The sequence below is a fragment of the Tenebrio molitor genome, chromosome 3, assembly GCF_963966145.1.
Source record: "Tenebrio molitor chromosome 3, icTenMoli1.1, whole genome shotgun sequence".
Classification (NCBI taxonomy): domain Eukaryota; kingdom Metazoa; phylum Arthropoda; class Insecta; order Coleoptera; family Tenebrionidae; genus Tenebrio; species Tenebrio molitor.
This window is the reverse complement of record NC_091048.1, coordinates 17,719,757-17,732,927: the sequence shown is the minus strand read 5'-3', so window position 1 is coordinate 17,732,927 and position 13,171 is coordinate 17,719,757. Positions and strand designations below refer to the sequence as shown.

The 13,171-nt window shown below is 33.4% G+C and overlaps 1 protein-coding gene across 1 annotated transcript in view; it reads left to right on the top strand.

Moving 5' to 3' along the window:
• Positions 1-12,631, top strand: part of LOC138125226 (5-hydroxytryptamine receptor-like) — an 87,232-nt gene extending 74,601 nt beyond the window's left edge. The window contains exons 3-4 of the mRNA XM_069040434.1: positions 6,476-6,719; positions 10,726-12,631. Of these exons, the coding sequence (XP_068896535.1) occupies positions 6,476-6,719; positions 10,726-11,611 (1,130 nt within the window). The 3' untranslated portion in view covers positions 11,612-12,631. The remainder of the gene's footprint in view (positions 1-6,475; positions 6,720-10,725) is intronic.
• The last annotated feature ends 540 nt before the right edge of the window (positions 12,632-13,171 follow it).

Sequence of the window (13,171 nt, the reverse complement as noted above, 5' to 3'; positions counted from 1 at the left end):
ACTGAAAGCAATAGCGTTTAAAAAAAAGGACAGGGTATAATCGATTTTTTGTAATGAATAATTAAAGTTGACCAATCAGAAGGACGCTGTTAATTTGAATTTCACGTAAATTTAACCAAAGGTTTGAATTGCCTAGCAACATAATTCTAGTAAGAATGGTATAGAATTTCAAGTAAATGTTTGGGCAACTGTGAAGATTTTGACAACGTCAAGTTATAATTTGATTCGAAATTGTCAGAGTATGCCGAAATGCCCATAATTTATGGAGACTGCCGGCGCAATGCACGTGAGGATGCAAGGGAATATGCAATACGTTTTCCACGACGTTTGCCATATCAAAATTATAACGTATTTCTACGGTTGGTGTACCGTGCTCGAGACACTGGGTAATTGGTGCCTACCTGACAAGAAATTGGTGGTCCCCCGCGAGAAGTTAGAACGCCAGAGCAGAGACTGAAGATGCTGTTCTTCAGTCCTTTGATGACGACGATAGAAGAAGTATATTTAAAGAACTATATTTACCGCGAACCTATCAATATTTTAGAAGAACTAAATGACCAAATTCACGAAACACTGGCTACTGTTAGGTATTCCTAATGTGCTTAGACTGGCAAGGGAAAATTTAATAAAACGAGCTCGCCTATTCCTTCAGTTGAAAGGTGGTCATTTTGAACACTTGTTATAAATTATTCTTTTTATTTTGCATGTTTCTTATTTCATTTGTTGCATTCTACATCGTTCAGTTATAAAATTTAATCTTAAATTTTTACTAATAATGATGCTAAAATAAATAGGTTAGTTCAATGCAGTTTTATCTTCTTTCTTTCAAAACTGCCACTATGCTTGATCTGTTGTTCAAAACCTACGTGTAACTCCAGCTTTTTTGCAATGTCAAGAATGTTCCTAAAAGTCTTTTCTTTCATTTCGACGATGACGAGTCCCGCTCGTGTAGCTGCGCTAATACGTTGCAGATGCAGAGTGTATGCACAGGAGTCAGGATAAATTTCTTGTGATCCCGATTCACTTCACAGGCCCTGCATATTTCACTTTTTACTAAGATTTTTAAGGTAGTAATATCTATTACTCACTTGACGCAACGTCGCCATTTTACCTTCCATCAACAAAGGTTCAATCTTGGTTCAATTCATCATATCCCTCCCGTCAATTTCCCATACCCCTCAAGGTTACAATTGCTCTGGAAATTTTCACTCATAACAAATCATATTTCATTCATTGCCAGAAGAAATTTCTTGCGTTCCCTGATTTAGATTCTATACAATTGTTCACCTGCCTTTGGCGCAATTATCCCATTTTTGGTTATTTCAAAAGTAGTTGTCACTTTTGACGTCTGTTTCGACAAGTTGACCAGATAAATATTGAAAATAATTTTATTATTCATCGAATTATACGTTGCTTGGCAATTGAGGGAAGGTACTCAATTTTCTCATAAAGGGAAAATTAGATCGAGCTCTATTGGTCAATTTGATTAATTCATAACTAAAAAGCTGTTGCACCCTGAATATTTTTCTAAACGTTTTTTACCTTCATTACCATCAAGGAATATACAGTTTCAATTTGATCCGCGAGTTCTGAGACACCCTGTATAAAAGTATATCAAGAGTTGAAATCGAATTTTCAACACGTGGTATACATGATACTTTTCCGACGACCACAAAAAAAACGCTAATATTCGGTATTCCTTCAAACTTCAAATATTATTCGACAGAGCTGCGGACAAAACATACATTGGTGGCCATGGTTACTACAACTGTGTGCAATGATTTCATTGCGCACAGGCTAGAAGGTATCTGATTGGCTAACCAGTTTCATTGCACACGGGTTCGCTATTTGCATGCAATAGCCAACTTTCAATAATAGTTATTTGTGCGAATTTACGCATTTTTCATAGTGGTCGTCGGAAAACATTATAATACCACAGTTGTCTCAACGTTATAAATCACTTCTGCATGTAAATGAAAAATTTTACTTCCTCGTACCAAGTGTTTATTTAAATTTAAGTATAGATGAGATTTTAAAAATCGGAAAGGATTTGCAGAAATTTTATAATAAAGATCTAACTGAGGTATTCGGCTTAGAAGTCACACAACAGATTTATGTGTGACTGATAATCCAAAATAAATAAATTAAATTTTTAACTATCTTGAATATTTAATTTTGTCCAAGATCACAGATGCTATACTTCGTCCAGCGAGAGATTGGGAGATTTTAAATTGTAGGCTTGTAACCCAACACTACAAAATGCACTAGGATACATTAATTAGAGCATAATTTCAAAGCAAAAATGTAACTGCTTGAAGGATGTATTTCAAATTTTACGTCCGCTATGCAATACTTTCTCGACGTAGAATTTTGTGATTTTTATGTCAACCAATCTCTTGCTGGACAAACTGTAATAGTATCTAAAATATAATTGTGGCTTTAATATTACTCTTGACATGGCCAATGAGTACTGCAAGCGCAGAAAGATCATTACCTAAATAAAAATTTCTCAAGAACTGTCAGAAAATCATCCTTTCTAACTATAGAGAATGTTGTAGCCAAAGATGTAGGTGTAGACAAAATAATGAAAACATTTGTACAAGTACCTACGCAAATTTGTAATTACGCCACTGTGTGACGGTTACTACATACTATATACTATGTAGATTGAAACTCACTGATTTTATAAACACAGCAATTAGGTAAATATTGCTATTCAGATTCGATGTTTTCATTTATTTAATAATATTATTTTTCTACAAACACTAGTAAAAAGTCAATTTTTAACACGGCGAATATGCATTAAAAATTAAGTTTTTTTCCACTAGTGTTAAAAGTAATGACAACTCGTTTGTCACAATGACATTTTGACAGAGCAGCACGGAAAGACCCATGGATACCAGAATAATAAGCTCTACCTAGCTACAATCGAGGGACAGTGTTGAAAATAGGCAACACTCCATGACTACATGCTCTTCTGCGTCCTGCATTCAATTATATTTTTAACATAACTTCATTTTTTAAGGGTTTTTAATGGTGTTTGTACTGTTTGTAAAAAAATAGTGTATGATATTCATGTGAAAAGTGATTTTAGTTTGTTCGAAGGGTTTATCCACACACTGCGCTCGTTCCGAAATCTTCCCTTCTCTCAAAAGAAAATCTTACTTTTAACACTTATATCATAAATAACCATTCTACACTGTTATCATTATACCGATTTCTTATAATTCCACAACGATATATTGGTTATCCAGATGTTTTTTTATTACGAAAAGATACACCAAGCCAAAATAATATCGTCACCTTTTAATGCTAGGTACAGCTAGGTAATTCTAACCATAAAGTTTTTGGGAAGCTCGATTAAAGGCATTTGTCATCATTAGAATGTAAAGAGCGGTCAAATTAATTTGTAATCGAATTATCCATGAATCCGAAATCGTATGTCCTTACTTGAACTCCACCCTCCAATAAATTACAGCGCGAAACACAGGTTAGATCTCGACATATCAATCGCAAAAGACATACGGATTCAAATCCATGGATGACGCGTTTACAAATTAATTTGATCGCTCGATATTATACTAAGGCCAGTTTACAGAAGCGAAATTAAGTTAATCGTAATCAAATGCGAGATTAACTGAACACGTGATCAGATTGAACCAATCGAAGTTTCAGATTTATGGGTTAATCGCGCATTAAAATTCAATTCGAATTAAATATTTCATTCTATTTCTGGCTCTAAATGTTACATAAATAAATTCAGTGAATGATACCTCATTCTTTATACGAAAGTAAGCATCTTAAAATGTTTATTTTTTGCGTAGACAACAACAAAAGCACATTGCTAGAAATAACTAATTACTGTTAATGAGTAACAAACATTTGTTTAAGTTCAATGAGCCTTTGTGGTGCATTTTAAGTCCCTTATTTTCATATTGGAAGTATGGTCTTGTATTTATTACTTCAGATAGCGTGTTTTCCATATAAAAAAATCTTTAAGGTTATGGTTCCTAAATATGTCATTTTCCGCTTTTTTCTTGTACTTAGTACAGGTGCGACATGTGCATGCAGCAATATAGAATTTTTTAATTCTATTAATTGTCCTTGAATTTAAAAAAATCATATTTATACTTTGATTTGTCTTTCTCCAAAATGTAATTGTTCTTTGGTTAATAGCGTTTACTAGAGATACAGGGTGTCCCAAAAATCGCATACTAACGGTGCACTACGGTGTAGAAGAGACTACCGTAAACGTCAGAAAAATGTTTAAAAAATTCTATTGGACTTATTTGCTAATTTGGCGGTCCTTGAAAGTGGCACTTAACAGGAAAATTATTTTGAAATATATGTATTAAATTGTCATGACAGCTACGTCTAATCGTACATATTATCACAAAGTACAGGATTACTCACTACCAATAGCTAATCCTGCACAATAGTGAATTTAGAAGCTTTGGAAATCGAAAAAAATATTTTAAATCCACTACGGTAACATTGCAAGGTAATGATGTACGAGTACATCTTTGTTTACATTGTATTACCGTTAATAATAAAAATAATAATAATAAATTTTTTTGTCTGAAAAATTTTTTCCATATTTTTTTCGTGTACATTTAAACATCCTGAATACGGTAGTAAGTAGTTAGTACGCTATTTTTGGGACACCCTGTATACTGGGTACCCCAAAATTCGCGGAACAACTTAGCAGTATGTTTTTAAGTAGTCATTAAAAGATCAGGTAAAAATATTTAAAAAATCAATCTTCTTTTTTGTAGAAGATATGGACCTATTCATTGCACTAAATGTGGCAACATTTAAAAACATTCCATGTATCTTTGGGGTAAATTATAACACGAATTAAATTAGTGCAAGATACGGGTATATTTTCCGCTCTAGAATACATATTCTTTTTTATATTGTAGGCAATTTCCTTCTTTCTTCCAGACTGCAGAACTGTATTCTGTTTGAATAATTTTCTTTCTTTTCATTTTTTTGTAAATTCTTGATAAATTCGTTCTTATTTTCTTCACGTTACACTTTAACTCTTCTTTTAATATTAAAAGGTTATTTCCTAGTATAAAATGCTTAGGCCCAGTTTATAGAAAGAGAATTAAATATTTAATTCGAATTAAATTTTAATGCGCGATTAACCCACGAATCCAAATATTCGATTGGTTCAATCTGATCACGTGTTCACTTAATCCCGCATTTAATTACGATTAACTTAATTTCGTTTCTGTAAACTGGCCCTAAATGTAACAAATTCATTGGTTTCATCTACCTTTGTACAAAAATAATTAGTATAATTGTTATGACAACCAATTACATAAAATGTGCTATTGTCAATGTCCTTTTTTATTCTTTGTACTTTTTTTGAATCTGGAATATCTTCTTATAGAGGAAGTTATAAGTAACTTTTCTTAAGCGCAAAATTGTACTTATCTTGAATTTAACAATTTTCTTACTGGTAGGTGATATTTAGTGGTGGCGCCAAGAATTCTTAACTTTGATTCCGTAACATCAGAAACTCACAAAATACAAACAAAAATTGTACTGCCTACGACGAACTCGTTTCTGTTTACTTCTTGTTCAATTTTATTCGATTCCACGAAAGATATTGCAACTTTTCTGTTATCGCATATTTCTGAGTAAACTAAATATATGCATATGACAAATACACTAAACCGTTTTATCAAAAGGGATATTTTGGTAACGACGATGTGATAAATGATGACCGGTAAGCTGAAAAGCTTAATTGTGCAGGATATGAAACAGTTCGTCAGAACGATTCAATAAAATATCTTTTGTGTAATAATATAAAGCTTTTGACTAAATGATTATTGCATCGCCATGTTACAAAAAATAAGACACGACCATACTCGTATTTTCCAGTACGTTAATAAACAATGTTAAAAGCGTTACAGTTTTTCAGCTTTATACCCTAATTTTTCTCAAGATAATTTAGAAAATATACTACCTCCTATAACCCGGTATGAAATATTCTACCACTATAAATTTTTCCCTGGTGGAAGATATACAATAAATACATTATTTATATATTGAGGAGCGGTACGAAAGCTCTTATAAAAGTTTCAAGAAGCCACGCCCAACTAATGCCGTAAACACATCGGGGTTGCCATCCTCTAAATGATTATTAAAATTACTTTAAGATATCTCAAATTTACAAGTAGACTTGAAACTTTCCCTGAATACCAAACAGTATGGCACGCAATCTGCTTTAGTAAAAAAGATGGTTTTTACTCATTTTCATTGTAAAGGGAAATGTTTGTGTTGTATCTTTTGCAGCTTTACGACGTTTCCTCACGGAATACAAAACACACAAAACTTTGGCGAGAGAAAATGGGAGTTAAACCTAACACCACCGCTCTTTAATAATGTTCAACACGCCAGATATAAATTTCGTCCCAGATCGAATCGTTTTGTTTCTTTCTGATTATTGCGAATTTAATTTCAGGAAACGTATTCGTCATAGCGGCCATCCTCCTGGAAAGAAACCTTCAGAACGTAGCAAACTACTTAATATTATCCCTGGCCGTGGCAGATCTCCTCGTGGCTTGTTTAGTAATGCCTCTAGGGGCAGTCTACGAGGTTAGCCAGGAGTGGACTCTGGGGCCAGAATTATGTGACATGTGGACGTCCAGTGACGTCCTCTGCTGTACGGCTTCGATCCTGCACCTGGTGGCCATCGCACTGGACAGGTAATTAAATCTTCCATCAATCCTCTTTTAATCAACTGAAAATAAAATTCGCAACCCCTAGCCATGACTTATAAAGAAAGGCTTTGACCGGATTATTTTCATGCCGCGGTTTAGGCCGTAAACCCCTCGCAGTTCAGGTCAACGATTTTTTTTTGTTAACCGAACGGCAGACGCATATTTTTGTGATTGCCCAAAAATGAATTGATTATAACCGAATAATAAATCCTCTTACGTAATCGAATTTAACGGTGCCTTAAACACCCAGCTATAATTTGAACGACAGAAACACAATTATTCTGAAAGACTGTTTCAGAAGTTTATATTATCTACTGGGATTGAGTTATTCATTAAAGTGTCGAAGAATTCTTACCTGATTTCATTATGTTTAATTGAGTTAAGAAAAGAGATGAGGGAGAGACTTTAATTTTATGCTCGAAAGTAAAAGCTGAGCTTCCCTTCGTTCTTAGAAGAAAAAAATTAGTCGGATTATCTATAACGTATTCAGACATTAAACGAATTTGTTAACGTAAACTACACCTTAAAGAATTAAGAAAGTAGGTTTTCTTCAATTCATTTAGGAATTTTCTTTTAATAACGCAATAAGTAGAATAATAATAATATTTTATTTCCAATAAATAATAGAATGTCATTAAAGAAAAAGAATATAAAATAGTTGATAATAATAATTCCTAAAAATTTAATTCATATTGAAAACTCCGGAAGTTAAGAGTACTTCGACGGACACAAATAAAAAACAAAAAACTGTTGAAGCCAAAGTCTTTTCAGATTGAAGTAAATTAGGTGTTTTATTAGCAGATACAGGGTATTTCACGAGTGATAATGAGCCTGACGGAATTGAAAATGCAACTCACAATACATTTGCAAAGTTAACCTGGACATCGACGTGGGCAATATTAAGGTTAATTTTGCAAGTGTATTGTGGGTTGCATTTTCAATTCCGACGGGTTCATTATCACTCGTGAAGTAGGTACCCTGAAAATCGATATGACTTTGCAATAATTAGGCAATAATGAAAATATTTATACATATGTTGATTTGTTCTCGAGAAGTCATACATGAATATAAATTGATGTATTGCGTCTAACTTCGTATTTTGGGACACGAATTTTTATTTATTCTAATGATGAAGTGCAGTCGACATAGCAATGCAAAATTTTATATACTCGTAGAAACATCACATCCGCATACAACTGTCTACCAACCGCCTTTAGTAGTTCTTCACGTGGAAAGTTTTAAACCCGATGCAAGTTACATTTTTTGAGATAGACGTGTATACAAAGTTTCCACTGAATACGTTCAAGTGCAATTGTAAGAATGTTATAGAGCGGATCCCTCACTACTGAACAGTATTCCACCCTACATGGTTATTAAATGTTTCTTAAATCGTAGTTGACTGTGAAAACAGCGTAACTATATTATAACAAATCATAAATTAATGTGTGTACTTGGTTGTGTAATTACAAGGGGCTTGAAATTTTATTTAAAAAAAAAAATTAATAAATAATTGAAACCAAATTAGCCCACAAGATACGACTAGGTATTTAATTGTTTAAAATTTTATTGGAACATTATAAAAACAAAAGCATAACACAAAACAAATTTATTGTTCAGAAGAGGCGATAAATTCGTACATATTCCATGAATCCCGGCAACTACGTGTTAAAATTTTTTATAATAATCTTGTAGAACATGCGCAAAATGCAAATTGGTGGGACACTGTATACTCGTATTTTAAAATTCTTTGGTGTTTATAAAAATTAAAAATAGATATTGAATGTTTCACAAGTAATAAAATATGGGCAAAATGTGAAACGGGAAAGCTTAACAAGGAATAATATTACACCTTTATTATTATACAGTGTGTTTCAGCTAAGACTTTCGAGCCTAACATTTCGGTTATTTGCCAACGGATTTTTATGAAATTTAAAATACAGATATTTTTTCTTTTTCTCGCATGGCCTATCATAGCAACAAATGCAAAATGAAAATAACGGTATCTAATAGAAAGAATAGACTATCAAGTTGTCCAAACGTATAGCATTCTAAACTCGCGTGGTGTAATGGCTATTACGGACCCACTAAATAATATGTACGATACCGGTCAAAAGTAAAGAAACAAATTAAAAACTTCGAATTGTATCTGCAAAAACTGATATGTTTGGAAATGCAGATGTATACCGACTCAAAAGAAACTACCTATAGTCATCTAAAATTGAATATGACTGCATCTTTCAGATTCTTTCTACGATGTTTTTTTCCTAGTTTGATTTTAAATAAAACGCAGAAAAAGAAGTAATACTTGTTTTTCAAATGTTTCTTTACTTTTGGCCGTACTGTATATGTATCTACTACTAAATGTGTTCCGACTCTAAAAGATGACTTCTCAGAAATTATGAATCGTGAAACATTACCTACAAAACAAATATACTTCGTCCAGTGAGAGATTGGGAGATTTTAAATTGTATTAAATTGACCCAAAACTACAAAACGCACTAGAATACATTAATTAGAGCATAATTTCAGGGTAAAAATGTTACTGCTTGAAGAATATATTTCAAATTTTACGCTACTTTCTCTATGTATAATATCTCGCTGGACAAACTTTACAAGGAACGTATTTCGTTTTCAATACTTAAATACTTAAATTTTTTGTATGAAATATATTTTAAAGTTGTCAAACCAGTTCAACTTTGTGGAATCTTAAGGGGGATTATATCTTTTTTAAGAAGATACTATCTACTGACTGATAATAGAGGAATAAGTGATTCATTTCGAACTATAAATTTTTAATCAGGTTTTTATGTAACTCACTCCCAGTAATTGTTGGAATTCTTGGTACCTTTCAGTTGTGTAAAAATGAGTAAGTTGTTCCGTTAAATAGAAGTTAATCTTTTGTTTTTCGTTTTTTTCGACAAACAGTATTAATTAGGTTACTGAATCATCCTGTATATTAATTTCAATGGTCTGTTTTGTCTTTTGTTAGCACAGTAGAATCTAAATGCATTAATAAACGAGGTAAATACATTTGGCTTCAAAGCCAACATACATTCGCAATTTATGGAGAATGAGCATAATTCGAAACTGATAAAGTGACAACGTTATAATTATTTCGGTACCTATCTATAATTAGTAGTTATCGAATAGAGCCGCAGTAATAAAATACTATTTCCTTGAACGAAAATAAAATAGGCAAACTTCTAATGCACCCTTGCACTGTAGTGACGTAAAACTGCAGCAGGAATGATGAATGTAATAGCGGGATCAGCATAAATATGGATTTGTATCACAACCAATAGACGCAGTTACCGCTCGAATGAGTTTTTCTCTGTGTATTTGCATAAAGCAGTCAAGTGTAAAACGCCATTTGAGCAGTTCTCTTCGTTTTACACATACACTCGAAACAAACTTTTGCTAAATACCTATCCTCGAAGTTCCATCGAACGTTATTTAAATCTCGGATGCGACGACTTTGGCTTAATAAATTAGCGATGAAAACGACGGGAATTTTAAACGAAATTATGGAAAATTCAGAACAAGCAGATATGGTTACACTATTGACTTTGATCGATGCAACTCAATAAGACGACAATCGTAACATTTTTACTTTATTTAATTTCGTCAAGCACTTGGTCGGTTTCAGTTAACAACCTTTCCAATTTTAAATAAGTACAAAAATGTAGAGACATTATTGAAAATTTTATCTTTCACACGCAGCCATCTAATTTCGGGGCTGAGGGACAAACGTTAAAATAGATTTTACGGCGATGGATTTTCACAATAACTGAAAACATCAAGGAAGTGTCTGTTATTCAGATGGATATAAAAGCACAAGGATAAACGTAATAACATCTTGAGTCGGAGTTATTTTATGCACTTTACGAGTATTATAAAAATAATTTTAATATTGCAGCAGAATTGGAATATGACTACGTTCAATAATAATAAAATTGAAATTTCCTACTTCACATTGTGTGTAATTTTTCAGATATTGGGCTGTCACCAATATAGATTACATTCACCAAAGGACGTCGAAGAGAATAGGAATGATGATCTTCATAATTTGGTTCGTCTCATTTCTGGTTTGCATCGCTCCGCTGCTCGGCTGGAAAGACCCACATTGGGATGACAGGATACGAGATAAGGAATGTTTAATCAGCCAAGATCTTTACTATCAAATCTTCGCAACAGCTTCCTCCTTTTACCTACCTCTCCTGGTGATTTTAATATTGTACTGGCGAATATTCCAAACTGCCAGAAAACGTATAAGAAGGAGGCAAGTAATAGGAAGCGGCGCTAACACCTCTTCCCAGAATCCTGCTGCAGGAGGAATAGCAGGAGGCCTGGCGCAGGCCAGCGGCACCGGAGGCATCGCAGCAGCAGTAGTGACAATCATAGGACGACCTTTACCAACAATCTCCGAAACGACGACAGCATTCACCACCGTCTCTTCCAACAACTCCAGCCCTGAAAAGACGTCGTTCGCTAACGGTCTCGAGGCAGACATGCCAACGACGACCGACTGTAGCGTGACATACCAACCGCAACATTACCCCGTGAAGAGAAAATCACGTGACAGTGCAGATTCGAAACGCGAAAGAAAAGCGGCCAAGACCCTGGCCATAATAACTGGTGCTTTTGTTCTGTGCTGGTTGCCGTTCTTCATAATGGCGGTGTTGTTGCCAATCAACGCGAACTTGTTCGAAAAATACGTGATCTCGATTTTCCTTTGGTTGGGATATTTCAATTCGACGCTGAATCCGATTATATACACCATATTTAGTCCGGAGTTTCGGCACGCTTTCAAAAAGATCTTGTGCGGAAGGAATTACGCCAGGAGGAACAAGCATTTTGGAATCAGACATTTTCAATGATGGCGGCAAAGTGATCGTTTTCCTTCGGATACGGAACATCCCATAGCTGCTAGACTAGCCGCTAGCGTAGCCGCGACAGCTGTCGCTTCTGGTCCAAGAAATGTTACCTTTAAATGTGACTGATCCGACGATAAACGATCACGAAACACTGTATCGCCCATAGACTGTGAAAGTAGTAGTAGTGAACATGAACATAGTCTGAGTAGAAGAGTTATGCTTGAGATGAAACCAATTTAATACAAAACGGGTATACGGACTGTGAGGATTTTGTGCAGGTCACAAAAAACTCATCCGAACTATGACTGAATTTTTAATCAATTGACCACCACCGTTTCATTGAACAGTTTTTTTTCTTTTGTCCCTTTTATGTCACCTTTTCATTTACACGAGACCAATTTAGTATTTTTATCAAAATGAAAGACTAACAAGTTAAATTTAAGGCGACAACAAGGTAGGTTACTAAAGTAAAATTGTAAATAGCTTAATTATCCAAATTATTAAAAATAAACACTTATTAGATACTATTAGAGGGTAAAATACCACTGTAAATGCAATAAAGTTATAACACTGAGAATTTTATTTGTGATGTTATTAGATAGTATTTAGAAAAAATGTGATGTACAATCAACCAGGGAAAACATCGGGCCATAATATACTGCATTTATTTTTTTATTATTCAGTTATCGAGTGGTCCTGATAGTAAATTATGGTCTGTCATATAGTTTTTATGGCATGTATATTTATAATAGTTTTCCCTCTTCGTTAATTCTAAATTTGTTGAGGAAAATTCAAGAAAGTGCTTCCCTTAATAGTGTATATGTCTAATGTGATATTGTTTCTTAATTAATTATACTGTAAAAAAACGAATACAAGTTGGATCGTTCTTATCATACTTTTGAGCCCTAAGAATGATAAAAACGCCAACGAAATATTGTTACATTATTCTTCTATTATAATAAATGTATTAAATTTTAATTACCTAACGATATTGTATATTCATGTAAAAAATTTAATAAAAAAAAATCAATGTTAAAAAACATGTCAATCTCGACAACAATATTTTTAGTATTTTACTGCAAATGTGTGCGGCTAAAACATTTAAACTTTCCGTTTACAAACTCAATTTTTAATGTTTTTTAATGTATAATTTTAAGAGGGTATTAATATAATGTTCACCAAATTAAATTATACACCGCTAGCGCTGTCCTCCAAAAAATTAAATTAACATCAAAAATTCTTAGTGAACACCAAATAATGATACTTTGCAGAATGAGAACAGCTTCACGAAAATAGCAATGTTTCGTATTATTTTACTGTTGCTTACATTCTAGATATTAACCGATTTTACTAAATGTTCACCAAATGTGGAACGCTCACGTTACGCGCCTTTACTGCAAATACATATAAATATTCCATTTATATTAAGCACTTGCTCAAAAAAACAACTTTTTCGAAAACTGATTAAAAAAAATGTTGATCTAAATCAGTTGTCAAAGTGACTATTTTTTTTTCACTGGATGTAAAAATCTTTTTTTGTTCGACACTGTCAGAATTTGAGAA